The sequence below is a fragment of the Entelurus aequoreus genome, linkage group LG13, assembly GCF_033978785.1.
Source record: "Entelurus aequoreus isolate RoL-2023_Sb linkage group LG13, RoL_Eaeq_v1.1, whole genome shotgun sequence".
Classification (NCBI taxonomy): domain Eukaryota; kingdom Metazoa; phylum Chordata; class Actinopteri; order Syngnathiformes; family Syngnathidae; genus Entelurus; species Entelurus aequoreus.
The window spans coordinates 46600438-46617757 of record NC_084743.1 but is presented as its reverse complement, the minus strand read 5'-3'; the positions used below and the strand labels follow the sequence as shown (position 1 = coordinate 46617757).

General features: G+C 39.4%; 1 protein-coding gene across 1 annotated transcript in view; it reads left to right on the top strand.

Annotated features, from left to right (window-relative positions):
- Positions 1–17320, top strand: part of LOC133663453 (solute carrier family 12 member 9-like) — a 137479-nt gene that overhangs the window by 105197 nt on the left and 14962 nt on the right. The window contains exons 10-11 of the mRNA XM_062067927.1: positions 9858–10050; positions 15570–15744. Coding sequence (XP_061923911.1) covers positions 9858–10050; positions 15570–15744 — 368 coding nt within the window. The remainder of the gene's footprint in view (positions 1–9857; positions 10051–15569; positions 15745–17320) is intronic.

Sequence of the window (17320 nt, the reverse complement as noted above, 5' to 3'; positions counted from 1 at the left end):
TCTACCATTTATGCCACATGTTTGTTCGATTCTCTGCAACGTCAACTCCCGAATATGCTTATCGCTGTAAACATTAAGCATGTGTGAAGCTTTGAGAAATTCTCAAACCAATTGGCTCAAGTGCTTCAATGCCTAATGAGGCTTCATCAGACCATCACTAGCTAAAACAATCCACTGAAAAGATTCAACGGAGCTACCTTCACTACCTGCAAACTACAAGTCTGAGCTAACAAACACAGCTGAGCTAATGCTGCTTTGTCTGGGTGCTGGCATCACACGTCACTCAGCAACAAGCACCGCCTTTTAAATGCACACTCACACACACTGGATTTCATGAAACATCTCAAATGCATATGCCAGATATTTTAAAGTATTAAAAAAATAAATAATGCAATAATTACTTCCCCTAGTAATTAATTTAATTTATTAATGAGTATTACCGTTAATAATTCAATCAAGTTTTTTTGCAAAGTAACGAGTAACTGTAATTAATGACTTTTTCAAAGTAATTTTCCAAACACCGGTCATAAGTGACCGTAAAATGTGCATCTTTTGTTGTACATGTTTTAGCAGTGTTTCTACAGTGTTAGTGCAAGTACCATTAAAAACATAGCTACTGAATAAATCATAAGTTACCCACCAGTTACTCAGCACTTGAGTATTTTTTCACTGAATACTTAGTTATTCTTACCCAAGTAATTATTTGGATGGCTACGGTATTACTTTTACTTGAGTCATATTACTCTGAAGTAACCGTTCTCTTACTTGAGTACAGTTTTTGACAACTCTACCCACTGAGGCGTGCAAATGAGCACATTATGCAACACATACTATACATGTAGAATCCCTTTTTTATTGACTTTGATCCAGGACAAAATGTTGTCACATTTGTGTGACAGGTGATCTCTTTAGTCTTAGTTGTGAAACAAACACACCAATTGAGTCTTTACTAAATCCCATCTGTCATCTAAATTTCAACCTAATTCTCTGGAACCGCTTTGATTGTCTGTGTAATAATGTGTGAACTGACCATCTGAATCAACTAGTGAAAGCTTTGTCCTCAGCCAAATCATTAGACTTAATCATTAAAATGCGCTGCACTGCAATAAAACGAAGATGGATCACCAAATATTGGATTTGAGTACAATTTGTAAATTATGGTGTTCTGGCAAAATACATGAATAACCACACACCAAAACAATGTTAAATTGAATTGGCGCACTTTCCGTATCTTCTTGACATGTAATACTATAAATCAAAGCTAAGCATAGCAGTCTTGTCCATACTATCCCCAGTGTATTATTTAGATTGTTTAATTATTGCTAGCAACTGATGCTTTAATGTGCAATTAACATCAACAGTAAAACCATTTTAACACACTTTTTTTTAAACACAGATCAACTCATACTCTTGACAATGACATTTTTGGGTGATATCTACTAGCAGTGGTCTGCAGAAATCAGTGATTTTGTTGTATTTGTTTGACTACTAATCCTACTAGTTAAAAGGAAATATTTTCACACCATTAACTTAACTTGATGTCTTTACCAGAAATAGTTATTGTGTTGCGTAAGGTCATTCAGTGTCTTACTTTTCCTCTCTTTCTTCTTTGTGTGTGTGTGTGTAAATAAAGTTTCTGTCCTGGCTTTACCATCATTTGAAACATCATTCAGCGTGAATGTCTGGTCTTACCTGCTTTGATTATCTAAAGGTAATAGCTTTGTCAGCAAATTGACCATCATCTGGTGGAGAACCAGAGAGAGACAATTGATGGGATAAGAGAGGCGATTGTATGGCGTTACCATTGTCGCTAATGATGGAAGAGAAAGACATACAAGATGGGTTGAAGAGGTGGCTAAAGTGAGCTTTTATCGTAATTACACCCTCTCCAATAGGATGAAGAAGGGGCCACCAGTGTGGTCAAGACGTAAAAGCAAAGTTTGAAGGAATGAGGCAGAGTCAGATCAAGATCTCTCCTAAAAGGAAAGATCATGGCTAATGTATTATTTATTTGAAACTAAGAATAATCATCACTGTGATGACAAACTTGGCGTAGGAAATCAACAGAAAACACCGTAACGGCACCATCTTCACACTTATTATCTATAAAGGGGACCTATGATAATATGATATATTATGATAATGTTCACATTTTCTGACTTATAAATGTTGTTACAATGTGGATACTCTTGCTAAACAATGCAAAACCGTTAAATCATAGAGTTTGTGTATTTGGATGTGAGCTTGCACGAAATTTAGGATGCGTCTAACCGTGGGCGCATGGTGTGGACGTACATATGTGGTCATGCTTTTGGCCAAGCACTCCCTCCTTTGCTTCAAGATGAGCCGAGACTGTTTGCTGCAGCCTGGAGCCTCCCAAACCATAACCTCCTGCCTTCTGTCTCCAAAAGAAGGAAACTTACATACCGTATATTACCAAATAGTAGCCCGGGCGTTTATTTCACAAAATGGGGTCAGACCATTACGGCGGCTATTAGGACATGGGCGGTTATTTGCACAAGGCTTTTATTTATTTGTGCACCAGGCCATTATTTGGTTACGGTACAATGGTTACTGTCCAGTATTTTTTTTTCGTACAAAAAACTTTAGATGTAAAAGCTATTGTAAACATACAAACAAAAAAACAAGAGATCAACATGAGGTAGGCTATCAAAAGACAAGAGATCAACAAGGCCTCAACATGGCAGTAGTGCAACAATTGTCAAAGAGAATACCAATACTAAAAATAAATAAACTTTTTAAATAAAGCAGCCTACTGGGAAAAATAAAATTATGGTACCAAGTACTCAAGTATAAAACCCACCATCAAAACAGAACAATAATACTGTCACTTAAATACAATAAAGGCTACAGTACTCCAAGTTTTAAATAAAGCAGCATACGTGATGTATCCACTGACACAAATTAGCATCAAGCTCGTCGCTCACTTTCTTCCTACCTCCACCAGATAAGCGAGCCCGTTTTCCATCGATTGCCGACTGAGATAGTAGTTCTCCCTGTTTTTGTTTCCATTCTCGTACACGTTTTGGGTCAACGTTAAACAGCCTGGCCGCTGTCAATCCAGAATTCTGCTCCGCATACTTCACAACCGCTAGCTTGAACTTTATGTCAAACTTTCTGTTCTTCTCACCCTTAAAGTATTCCCGTCCATCAGTTGTGGTGTACCGGTATCCTGTTCATTCAACTCACTGCTACTGTTGCTTGCCATGTTGAAACTTTTCCTCGTGGGTTTGTTGTTGTCGTTGAGTGTGTGTTACGCTATATGCGGTGACCCTTTGCAATATCTTGATTACCCAGAATCCCCACATAACGTCTGCTGTTACCGTAATTACCAGAATTACTGCACCTTTGCTTTTCCTTTTAGCTTATAAATTGGGTTTAATGAAATCAATAGGATTTTAATCTAAATTATGCAAATAACAGCCCATGGGCGGCTATTTGGACATGGGCGGTTATTAGGAAGAGGCGGTTAATTCACAAAATGGGGTCAGAGCCCGGGCGGCTATTAGGACATGGGCGGTTATTTGCACAAGGGCGTTTATTTGGTAATATACGGTATTTGTATTGTTTTACACGGGACTGTTTTGACACTCTAGCCCAGGGGTCACCAACCTTTTTGAAACCAAGGGCTACTTCTTGGGTACTGATTAATGCGAAGGGCTACCAGTTTGATACACACTTAAATAAATTGCCAGAAATAGCCAATTTGCTCAACTTACCTTTAACTCTGTTATTATTAATAATTAATGATATTTATCTTTGTGGAAACACTGATCATCTTAATGATTTCTCACAATAAATATATATAGAAACAGATAAATATCAATATGCAACACTTTATTTTTATATTTTCTCTAAGTGCACATTTTTCAAATTGAACATTTTCAAATGATCACTTCTAAGACAGTCTTGTGAAATCACAATATCCCATTTTAACTAACTAGCCACTAACATTGTTTAACAAATCATGAATTACTTTGCACCATGTTTGTACAAATAATAACTCATGTAAAATACAAAAGTAAACTCTCAAATTTTTAAATCATGTCACACTTTGAACTGGACACCAAATCTGTTATCTGTTTCTTTGTCAGTTAGTGGGAAGCCTGGCATTGCATGCTGTTAACTAGTGTGTTGTACTCTGGTGTGTAACTTGACACTGCAACTCTGAGTGAGTCTTGCAGATGTGCATCAGTGAGGCGTGTTCTGTGTTTGTTCTTGATGAAGTTCATGTCAGAAAAGGCTGATTCACAAAGATAAGATTTTTCCTCATTGTTTGCGGAACCTTCTTAATCTTTTGGACATATTTTCACAGCAATCTGGCCTTAAGCTTAATTATGATAAATGTAAAATGTTAAGGATCGGAAATCTAAAGGGAACGTCCTTTCGAATGGAATGCAAAGTGTTTTGTTTATAAATTATATGCAATCTGTTGTGTTCCCTAATTTTTTTCTGTGTACATGAATGAAGGTGTGTGTTGCTGAGTCCGACTTGGACATTATCTGGACTGGGCCTGGTTTAAAAATCCCTTTAAAAAAATCTAATTTCATTGACAACCTGGTCTGTTGAAGATAAGGCCCTTTTTAAAAAAAATAAAATAAAATAAGATAAATAAATAAAAAACATTTTCTTGGATAAAAAAGTAAAACAATATAAAAATAATTACATAAAAAATAGTAATTAATGAAAATGTTAGTGGACCAGCAGCCTATACAATCATGTGTGCTTCAGGGACTGTGTCCCTTGCAGATGTGTTGTCTATGTTGTGGGAACCAGAATATTGGTAGCAGAAAGAAATAACCCTTTTTGTGTGGATGAGTGTGCATGGGGGAGGTTGTTTGGGTTGATGCACTGATTGAAAGTGTATCTTGGGTTTTTGTATGTAGATTTAATTTAAAAAAAAAAAAAAAAAAAAAAAAATTTTTTTTTTTTTTTTTTTTTAAATTTTTTTTTTTTTTTTTTTTTTAGAACAGGCCCGCGGGCGACTCATCTGGTCCTTACGGGCGACCTGGCGCCCGCGGGCACCGCGTTGGTGACCCCTGCTCTAGCCCATCACAAAGTTTTATTAGACCCTAAACTGCCGACATTACTACTTGGTTGTGTTGAAGGACCACAAGAGAAAGCTGTAAGTAAAAAAAACAACCAATTGTGTAATGTTAGTGTGCATACTGAGCTAGTGTAAAGTTTTCAAATAAGCTGTGTTCGGCTTACCACATAGACATGGAAAACGCTGATGTTCAACATGCAGGAAGATAGGCTATAAAGTTAATTTTCAACTGTTAAAATATAGAGGTCATGTTCGTCTTCAGGATATATATTTCAAAAGTTTACAGGGCTGATTTACATCTAAAAGGACAGCCTTCCAAAAGGAATATTTTGCAGACATACTCAAAGAGGTTTAAAAATGTGCCCGTGGAGCAACATGTATGCAAATTTACACCGAGGCCAATCCAATACATATGATCTGGACCACAAGGAAGTGTGTTAAATGAAGATTAAAATCAACACAGGTCCCCTTTTAAAGGAACCCTCATTGTTTGGACAAATGTGCTTTTAATGATAAAGAATTTTATCAGATTTATTAATGTGTGATGTGATGATATTTAAATGGCTTTATATACAGTGCAGTACAGTACAGTACCAATGATTGTCACACACACACTAGGTGTGGTGAAATTTGTCCTCTGCATTTGACCCATCCCCTTGTTCACCCCCTGAGAGGTGAGGGGAGCAGTGAGCAGCAGCGTGGGCCGCGCTCGGGAATCATTTGGTGATTTAACACCCAATTCCAACCCTAGATGCTGAGTGCCAAGCAGGGAGGCAATGGGTCCCATTTTTTGTAGTGTTTGGTATGACTCGGCCGGGGCTTGAATTCCCAACCTAACAATCTCAGGGCGGACACTCTAACCACTAGGCCACTGAGCCGGTATAAATGTATTTTTTGTGTATTTATACTGTACAGTACTGTAAAGTATCACACCCCGCTGTCACCCTAAACCCATTAGATTACATGACGTGTGTAGACCTTTTGAGTGATACAATTTGAATATCACATTTACAGTAGACACCTGATAGCTTATTCTATCAGTAAATACATACTTGTCTCTGATTAGAGGAATTGTGTTTTCGGGCATTTCCTGAAAAATTATTCAAAACCTATCCATAATTGTTTGAGTTACACTACCGTTCAAAAGTTTGGGGTCACTCAAACAATTTTGTGGAATAGCCTTCATTTCTAAGAACAAGAATAGACTGTAGAGTTTCAGATGAAAGTTCTCTTTTTCTGGCCATTTTGAGCGTTTAATTGACACCACAAATGTGATGCTCCAGATACTCAATCTGCTCAAAGGAAGGTCAGTTTTGTAGCTTCTGTAGCGAGCTAAACTGTTTTCAGATGTGTGAACATGATTGCAAAAGGGTTTTCTAATCATCAATTAGCCTTCTGAGCCAATGAGCAAACACATTGTACCATTAGAACACTGGAGTGATAGTTGCTGGAAATGGGCCTCTATACACCTATGTAGATATTGCACCAAAAACCAGACATTTGCAGCTAGAATAGTCATTTACCACATTAGCAATGTATAGAGTGTATTTCTTTAAAGTTAAGACTAGTTTAAAGTTATCTTCATTGAGAAGTACAGTGCTTTTCCTTCAAAAATAAGGACATTTCAATGTGACCCCAAACTTTTGAACGGTAGTGTATGTTGCTAACAAACACACAAACAAACCTTGGCGAAAACATAATACATTTGCTGGAATAGAGAAAGTCTGCGTTCTGCAAAGCAAAGCGCGCCAACTTTGTCTCCAGCGTTTCCAAGGCAACCCAGAGCCAGCCGGTCACGTTGCACCGCTCGGAGGTAAATCACCCTTTACACTGAAAAGCTACTTGAATAATCTTCAATACATCCATGCATTTTTCCACCACTTGTCTCTCTCAACGGTGGGGGGGCTATCCAGCTGCACTCGGGCGGAAGGCAGGGTACACCCTAGACAAGTCGCCGCCTTACAAACTGTCACCCAGAAAATATATTTGAAGCCAGCGAAACCAAACATCAGTTTGTGAGGTATTTACATTATTAAAAGTTATATTGTTAGTTTGCTTTTTGAGGAACAGCATTTTCCAAACTAATATAAACATGTCCACTGTGCTTCTCAGAAAGTAAACGTTGAATGATACTAGAGTGAACTTTGTTTACATTTTTACTTTAAAAACATCAACTGTAAGTTTTTTTTTTTCAATATTTGCTTGAAACAGTGGATGTTTCTGCACAATTCTTTGCACTTAAAATTTTTTTTTTTCTTAGTAATAACTATGATTACAACATTTTAGCATTATGTTTGTGTTCAATTATAGCAGTGCTTCTCAAATATGTTCTGTTACGCTTCCCCGAGGAAGAAAACTATATTTTGCACGCCCCCCCCCCCCCCCACTCGCCACCGTGACTATCAATAGTATAATTTGTCTATAAAATTGTTATAACTATATCTCTGCATAACATTGTAAGTTTATTAACATTAAAAGAAGCAACACACCGGCCTTTCCTCGTCTCCACCTTGGTAACAGTGAAGCCAAATGCTACATACGCTTCATCATATTCTGGTACAGTAAAAAAAGTATGTGCCCTGAGGTCACACTCGCCCCCTCCTGGCATCACACCGCGCCCACCAAAGGGGGCCCGCCCCACTATTTGAGAAGGACCGAATTATAGTAAGCGTGTTTATCCTAAACATTCCTGCCACTTCTTTTGACACAGTATGGCATTTTAAAGTATTTTTTTTCCTTCTATATAATACAATGATATTGTACCGTGGCCTTAAAACCGTGATAATATTGTACTGTGAGATTTTGATACCGTTGCATCCCTTTTTATCAGTTCTCTGTGAAGCTCGCTTTAAGTGTCTAGAAAAGCCCGATATAAATCTAATCTATTATTTTTATCATTTCATTCAATAATGTGAAAACAAAAGAAGTTGACCGGATTCCGTAAATGAACAAGGAAGTTGCTACTACTACAAAATAAAATAAAAGTCGCCACCATAAGGGGACGGCGTGGCACAGTTGGGAGAGTGGCCGTGCCAGCAACCTGAGGGTTCCTGGTTCGATCCCCACCGTCTACCAACCTCGTCACGTCCGTTGTGTCCTTGGGCAAGACACTTCACCCTTGCTCCTGATGGGTCGTGGTTAGGGCCTTGCATGGCAGCTCCCGCCATCAGTGTGTTAATGTGGAAATAGTGTCAAAGCGCTTTGACTACCTTGAAGGTAGGAAAGCGCTATACAAGTATAACCCATTTACCATAGATATGGTCATCAAACTTTGAAAATGAGTGTGTTTTTATGTGAAAATAAATTAAAGTAACCTCGTCACGTCCGTTGTGTCCTTGGGCAAGACACTTCACCCTTGCTCCTGATGGGTCGTGCTTAGGGCCTTGCATGGCAGCTCCCGCCATCGGTGTGTGAATGTGTGTGTGAATGTGGAAATAGTGTCAAAGCACATTGAGTACCTTAAAGGTAGAAAAGCGCTGTACAAGTATAACCTATTTGGCTGTCGATAATAGACTTTGCTTACCGAAACCAGATGTTGTGATGAATTATCCATTTTTGTTGGCGGGCTGCATCTTTGCCCGTGCACACGAATGACGTAGTTCGCCCAAAGCTGACGAAAAAGTCTCATACGGGTTTGAAAAGATCATATTGACCACAGATCTTTCCTCCAGAAGGTCTTATTTTTGTCCATGTGATGTCAGATGAAACAAAAATTTTGCTGTTTGGCCACAATACCCAGCAATATGTTTGGAGGATAAAAGGTGAGGCCTTCAATCCCAGGAACACCACTCCTACTGTCAAGCATGGTGGTGTAGTATTATGCTCTGGGCCTGTTTTTCTGCCAATGGAACTGGTGCTTTACAGAGAGTAAATCGGCCAATGAAAAATGAGGATTACCTCCAAATTCTTCAGGACAACTTAAAATCATCAGCCCTGAGATTGGGTCTTGGGCGCAGTTGGGTGTTCCAACAGGACAATGACCCCAAACATACATCAAAAGTGGTAAAGGAATAGTTAAATCAGGCTAGAATTAAGGTTTTAGATTGGTCTTCCCAAAGTCCTGACTTAAACCTCATTGAGAACATCAGAATCAGAATCAGCTTTATTGTCATTACGCAGGGTAACGAGATTGAGGCCATTCCATACAGTGCGATGTGTGCATGCAAGAAAACAATGTGTAAATATATAAAAATATAAAACATATAGAAGTGCAAAATATACATGAATATCTACATGAAAAAAAACAGGGTGGTTGGTGGAATGGGTTATTGCACCGAAGAAAAGGCAGTTATGAGGGACAATGGGGCAGTCCGTTCATGTGGACAATGCTAAAGAAACAAGTCCATGTCAGAAAACCAACACATTTAGCTGAACTGCACCAATTTTGTCAAGAGAATGATAAAAAATGACCAAGCAGAAGCTTGCCAGAAGCTTGTGGATGGCTACCAAAAGCGCCTTATTTCAGTGAAACTTGCCAAGGGACATGTAAGCAAATATTAACATTGCTGTATTTATACTTTTGACCCAGCATATTTGATTACATTTTCAGTAGACCCATAATAAATTCATAAAAGAACCAAACTTCATGAATGTTTTTTGTGACCAACAAGTATGTGCTCCAATCACTCTATCACAAAAATATAAGAGTTGTAGAAATTATTGGAAACTCAAGACAGCCATGACATTATGTTCTTTACAAGTGTATGTAAACTTTTGACCAAGACTGTGTGTTTATCCAAACATCTTTCAATTTTGACAGCATAAAAAGTGTTATTTTTTCTCTTCCCAGGCCCACTTTTCGATACTTCACCTGGCATACGTGCGTGCTGGGCATTGTGGGCTGTGCTGTCATGATGTTTCTTATCAACGCTATCTACGCCTCGGCCAGCATCGCTTTCATGCTGCTGCTGCTTCTGCTGATTCACTACCTCAGTCCAACCTCAAGCTGGGGCTACATCAGCCAAGCTCTTATTTTCCACCAGGTCTGACACAAACACACACACACATACACAAAATATTGCCTTGTCATTATTACAGCAACTAAAATCTCACCCTCTCAACTTAAGGGGGGGGACTTGTACTTCTGCCAAGCAATCTCTTTAAAATGTTTATAGAGACACAAACACAGAGACTGTCGCCTCAGTTAGCCAAGTGTATGCAGCAGACTACAACACACTTCAAATGCACTCTCCAAATTCATACTCCGTCATTGTTTTGATTTCCATAACCATCCATCACTTTTATACCAGGTCTAACTGACACACACTGCATATTTTTCCCCTCAATGCAGTGCTATACTTGCATAGGCACACAATCTTACGTCACCAGTTCGCTATGTCCTCTGCCGGTAAACCTGTTGCTCTCAAGGTGACGGACCACTGTTTCCAACAAGGCTTGTTGCCAAGGCAGTTGATGGTGGTTGTCAAGAGGCAGAACATTATTGCAGCCACTTAACTTAATGCACTTTTCCTTTTTCCTAAATCCCTGCCTTCTTTTTGTGGTTTACTCATTCTTTTGCCTTTGCAATATCAACAATAAAACTTAGTATAAACAGCTTAATTACTTAATTTACAGGGATGTTTGCACATTTTAGAACCTCAAAGACTCAACAGCAGCCACTGTGACTGAATGCCAGTTAGGTGACATTGCAGAATCTGAAACTGAAACAGAAGCGCTCACAACAAAAACACACTAAGAGATAACAAAGCTGCTGACAACAGTGTTAAGGAAAGACATGGCGGAGAAAAAGGCAAACCGATGCTGATGGTATCAAGTGAAGAAATAGACGGAGATGGAATATAAGCATGGTGCGCGGGTGAGTGATTGAGCAAACTAGATGATGGATGAGACTGAAGCGACAGACGAATGATGATAGCCTGATGAATGAGAAGACAGAGGAAAATGGGAAGATAAAAGAAGACTGATGATAAGATGAGTGTAGACAGTTGATCTGTACTCTGAGACAGTTCTTTGTTCTTCTCTGAATTGGACGCAAGTATAAACAGCCTTAAGGTATTAGTATTGGAAATAACAGCATTCTAAATTGGTCAGGCACACAAGCATTCAAGAATATTAAGATGTTCCCTATTTGCAGTCTTATCTGAATCCCAAGACGTGTTCATTTTCTTAGTATCTGAATGTTCATTTCATGCACAGCAAATGTTTGGAGGTATATTTTTAATCAAAGAACTCCGTATTTCCCCCTACTTAGGGATGGGAATCGAAAACCGGTTCTTGTTCAGAACCGGTTCCCAGTGTATCAATTCCTTGGAATCGCTTTCCATTTAGTCAAACGATTTCCACCCGATCCTTTCGGGTGGAAATGGAGTCATTACGCAACGTGCGTAGTGACGTCAGATCTCAAAACGGCGCAACAAACGCTCTAAAGTTGACTACATTTTACTTGAAAAGATTGCAACAGCGCTACTTGTAATAATCATAAGGTTGCAAGTTCATCAAGAAGAGGACATATGCGCAATATGCTGAAACATTTGAACACACAACGTGCAATAATTATTTATCCTATCTAATCCAAGCATCAGTAAGGCTAGCATGTCATCTGAATACAACAGGTACTAACACCGCCTACCATGTTAGCGCTATTATTTGTTAAACGGGAACTGAACTTTTTTGGGAATTTTGCCTATGGTTCACAATCATTATGAAAGACATGACGGATGGATTTTTTTTTCTTGCATTCTAAATAATAAATACATTCGATCAAAAGTCTGCTTACATTAGAGCCTATGGGAGCCATTCAATTCTGCCTATAGAGCCCCTAAAAAAACATCCAAACACCTCCACTAGGGTATCATTGATATACATGATGTAAATATATATGTAATGTAGTAACAGGGACATCTAGTGGTTAGAGTGTCCGCCCATTCTGCCTATAGAGCCCCTAAAAAAACATCCAAACACCTCCATTAGGGTATCATTGATATACATGATGTAAATATATATGTAATGTAGTAACAGGGACATCTAGTGGTTAGAGTGTCCGCCCTGAGATCGGTAGGTTGTGAGTTCAAACCCCGGCCGAGTCATACCAAAGACTATAAAAATGGGACCCATTACTTCTCTGCTTGGCACTCAGCATGAACGGTTGGAATTGGGGCTTAAATCACCAAAATGATTTCCGGGCGCGGCCACCGCTGCTGCCCACCGCTGCTGCCCACCGCTGCTGCCCACCGCTGCTGCCCACCGCTGCTGCCCACTGCTCCCCTCACCTACCAGGGGGTGATCAAGGGTGATGAGAGGCATCATTTATGATCTACAATAAACTTACAGGGAGCAGAGAAGTGAGGAAGCAGCAGTCCACTCGATGATGTAAACATAGGGACAAACGGAAGTGGTTACATCACCGCTATAAATAGTTAATCTGCGTTAGCACTTATAATAACAATAACACCAATACTTGGTTGATATTCAAGTCATGAAATGTAAATTGAGTATTGTTGGTGCTTTTTTAATGGTTAATTGGATTTTATGGGCGAAATAGTGGAGCTCCCATTGGCTCAGCAGTAAGCAGACTTTTATTTACGTGTATTTCATATATAGAATGCATTGAAAAAAATCCATCCGTCGTCCTGTCTTTCATAATGAGATAGGCAAAAATAAAAAAGTGCAGTTCTCTTTTAAATAGAAATGAATGATTCTCATTTAGATGAGTATGACAATTAGACAGATTCTGACTGGCGCTTTTCTAAACAGCTATTAGGGACAAATCTAGCGACTTTTTCAATTGATATTGGAGACTGAGTTGAAAGCACGCAGCAGTTACTGGTCTCAGCGAGCAGTGACGGGTGCTACTGGTCAGCTGATGCTGCTGCTCCTGGAATTGCGCAAAGTCCCGACGAACAGCTACAATTGTGAGTGCGCCCAAAATACAGACGACCGTAACATCAGCCGTGTACCTAGATACCCCGTAATCATTCACCTCTCAAAGACACGCTAAAATAACGTACGTAATAACGTTTTATTTAACCTAAGACATATGTTCTATACTGTGAGCAGTACAATGAATGTGTTCTTTTGGGTGTGCCTTTTGTGCATAATACTATTTTTTCACTTGTTTGCACTTTATGATAGAAGTCTCCAATGGCGTATTTATTTTAGCTAGCCCTTTGTCTTTTGTACATTTTATTTTATTGTTAATTGTTTTTTATAGTATGTCAATAAAGACAGACGCAAAATGAATTGCACGCCTTATTATAAATAAATAAATGATAAATGGGTTGTACTTGTATAGCGCTTTTCTACCTTCAAGGTACTCAAAGCGCTTTGACAGTATTTCCACATTCACCCATTCACACACACATTCACACACTGATGGAGGGAGCTGCCATGCAAGGCGCTAACCAGCACCCATCAGGAGCAAGGGTGAAGTGTCTTGCCCAAGGACACAACGGACGTGACTAGGTGGGTAGAAGGTGGGGATTGAACCCCAGTAACCAGCAACCCTCCGATTGCTGGCACGGCCACTCTACCATCTTCGCCACGCCGCTCCATTATTCTGCTCACTTAGGAGACACAATCCACTGTGCACACATATAGTAGATCAGCTTTGTGTGTGCTATCAGGTTTCCACGTGTATTAGTACACGCAAACCTTTAGTAAATCAGGCCCTAAATGTGAATACTAATAATGAACAAAAACACAACATTTTCCTTAAAGCCGTCTTTGAGTTTATGGATAATGTTTATTTAGCTTTTTTTCATCAGACTATTTCCTTACGAATTACATAATGAACCGACCTGTGTGAAACACTTAAAGAATTATGTTAGGTATTAATTATCGTGATTTAAATAGTGGTAAACAAAAAAAATGATTATTTTTAATCGTGCATTCCTACTTGGTGGTATAAGATGTTGATTTTTGCAATACAATCTAAAAGAATAAAGCCAAATGGCGAGTCTGCAAACTAGTCAGCCAGGGGCTGGCAAAAAGTGGACCAACCCTATGACATTATTGCCTAGCAGCAACATGGGCCCAAAGAAGGCGCTGACAGACGAGACGACATCAAAAGGTTTTTGGAGTTTCTTAGGGAGGACATTTCTGCTGTTTAACTCCAGTAAAAGTTATCCAGAAGCTTTTGGAGGAAATTAAAGAAAGATCGGCGTATGTGGAAGTTTTGCAGCCGTACCTCCTGGTACCCTAGCACCTCCAAAACCCTCAAATTGAACTCCAAACATCCCAGAACAAGCTGGTCAGGTTGCTTCTGGACCTCCACCCCAGATCCCACCACACTCCTACCCACTTCTCCAAAGTGGGCTGGCTCAGGGTGGAGGACAGAGTAAAACAAACTTGCACTGAGCCTAGTCTATAAAATCCACTACACCTCCCTGATACCGAAGTACATGTCAAACTACTTCCTTAACGTAAATGACCGCCATAACAACAACACCACTAACCACGTTAAACCCAGATTCCGAACTAACAAAGGTCTTAACTCATTCTCTTTCTATGCCACATCAATGTGGAATGCCCTCCCAACAGGTATAAAAGAAAGGGCATCTCTATCCTCCTTCAAAACCGCAATAAAAGTTCACCTCCAGGCAGCTACAGCCCTAAACTAACACCCTCCCCGGATTGTTAATAATCAAATGTAAACAATCAAATGCAGATACTTTTTCTTATGCCTTCTGATCTCTCTCTCTCTCTCTCTCTCTCTCTCTCTCTCTCTCTCTCTCTCTCTCTCTCTCTCTCTCTCTCTCTCTCTCTGCCCACTACTTGCTGTCCATATCCTACCAAGTCAGACCTACACTGTTCCAATATCAATTTCTCTGTTCTCAGTTGTTGATGACTGATGATAACAACCAAACCTAACCCCCCCGTCCCCGTCCCCCCCTCCACACCCCGGATTGTAAATAATTCAATGTGATTATCTTGTGAGATGACTGTATTATGATGATAGTATATATTGATAGTATATATCTGTATCATGAATCTATTTAAACAAGTTGAAAAACTTATTCGGGTGTTACCATTTAGTGGTCAATTGTACGGAATATGTACTTCACTGTGCATCCTACTAATACAAGTCTCAATCAATCAATAAACGGTGTGATTGCAAGAGGGAAGACGGGGGGAAACCCAGTGAGCTGGATGTCAGTTTCATTAAGCAACAGATTGCTGTGGCCCTCCAGTCCAAGAGGATTGAAGTGAAACAACAACATAAAGCCTTGGCACCAACTGTATTGGAGACTGGCAGCAGACTCACCGTTAACAGTTTGTGTTTGTTCAAGAATCTCACTCCTGACAGTTTTCAAGCCAAGGGTGTCAGCAGACAATTCTATGATTGTGGTCAGGATGTATGGTCAGGTAAAGCACCAAAATAGTATACAACCAAAAAAAAGTTCAGGAAGCAGAGGTTTTCTTTAACCGGAAGTGTGCAAAAAAATATTTCACTACAAACATTTCAATTTACTATGATTACAATTATAACTTTCAGAGAATATGATGCATTTCTGTTTTTTTTCTATTGTCTTATTTTCTGTAGGTGCGCAAGTATTTGCTGATGCTAGATGTGAGAAAGGACCATGTCAAGTTCTGGAGGCCACAGGTTCTGCTGATGGTTTCCAACCCTCGTAGCAGTACAGGCCTCATCACATTCATCAATGATATTAAAAAGAGTGGACTCTACGTTCTGGGACACGTTCAACTCGGAGATCTCAGTAAGAACGCCTTTTAACGTACACCTTTTTTTTAACCAGCTTTAGGTAACCTGTTTTTTTCCCAGCACTTAACGAAACAAGTGCCAGACTGCAGCATGGAGAGACTGAGAAAATAATGAAAGTATAAATTTATGATATAGTTTATGATTGCATCTGTCACAATTGTTTTTATTCCATATATTGCAGTGTTCAATCAATCAAACGAGATTCTCAATCAGGATTGTCGCATATTTCATTCAAGAGTAAACACATCCTAAAGACTTACAGTGTGTAATTCAGTTTTCCCCCTACCATCATCAGGTTTACTTTAACTTATTAAATCTTATTTTCCATACAGCGTCAGATCACAAAATAAATCATAAAAGTACACTTTTCCGACAGACTTGGCTGGCGCCTCATGCATAAACCGTGCGCATTAACAAAAACCTGGCGTCCGCCCTTTTTCACAGCAAAGTTAAGATGTTTTAAGAGTAGAGATGTCCGATAATATCGGACTACCGATATTCTCAGCCGATAAATGCTTTAAGATGTAATATCGGAAATTATCGGTATCGGTTTCTAAAAGTAAAATTTATGACTTTTTAAAACATTGCTGTTTACACGGAAATAGGGAGAAGTACAGAGCGCCAATAACCTTAAAGGCACTGCCTTTGCGTGCCGGCCCAGGGACACAATATCTACGGCTTTTCACACACGCAAGGCATACTTGGTCAACAGCCATACAGGTCACACTGAGGGTGTCCGTATAAACAACTTTAACACTGTTACAAATATGCGCCACACTGTGAACCCACAACCGCACCGTAACACAACATAAACACAACAGAACAAATACCCAGAACCCCTTGCAGCACTAACTCTTCCGGGACGCTACAATATACACCCCCGCTACCCCCTAACCCCGCCCACCTCAACCTCCTCATGCTCTCTCAGGGAGAGCATGTCCCAAATTCCAAGTTGCTGTTTTGAGGCATGTTAAAAAAAATAATGCACTTTGTGACTTCAATAATAAATATGGCAGTGCCATGTTGGCATTTTTTCCCATAACTTGAGTTGATTTATTTTGGAAAACCTTGTTACATTGTTTAATGCATCCAGCGGGGCATCACAACAAAATTAGGCATAATAATGTGTTAATTCCACGACTGTATATATCGGTATCGGTTGATATCGGAATCGGTAATTAAGAGTTGGACAATATCGGATATCGGATATCGTCAAAAAAGCCATTATCGGACATCCCTAATCAGAGTGATTTGAACGTGGAAATGCGCGGTGTCTCACGCCAACTTGGCTGGCGTACGCGCATTTCTACGGCCTCTGGATACTTTGGCGATATACAGAGGTTGTCATTCTGGCTTTGCAAAGATTTGATTTCAACAATGTTAAAGATTGAGACACAAAATTTACTTTTTCACCAATACATTTAATGGTTTATATTTATATTTGTAAGGATGTTGATTAATTTATCCACACGATCATTTATGCTTTGCTATTAATTCCTCATATTAACATTTATGAGGACGTCCAGGCAACCATTTTTCCACCTATTGCAGTTTCAATGTATTCTTGTGAC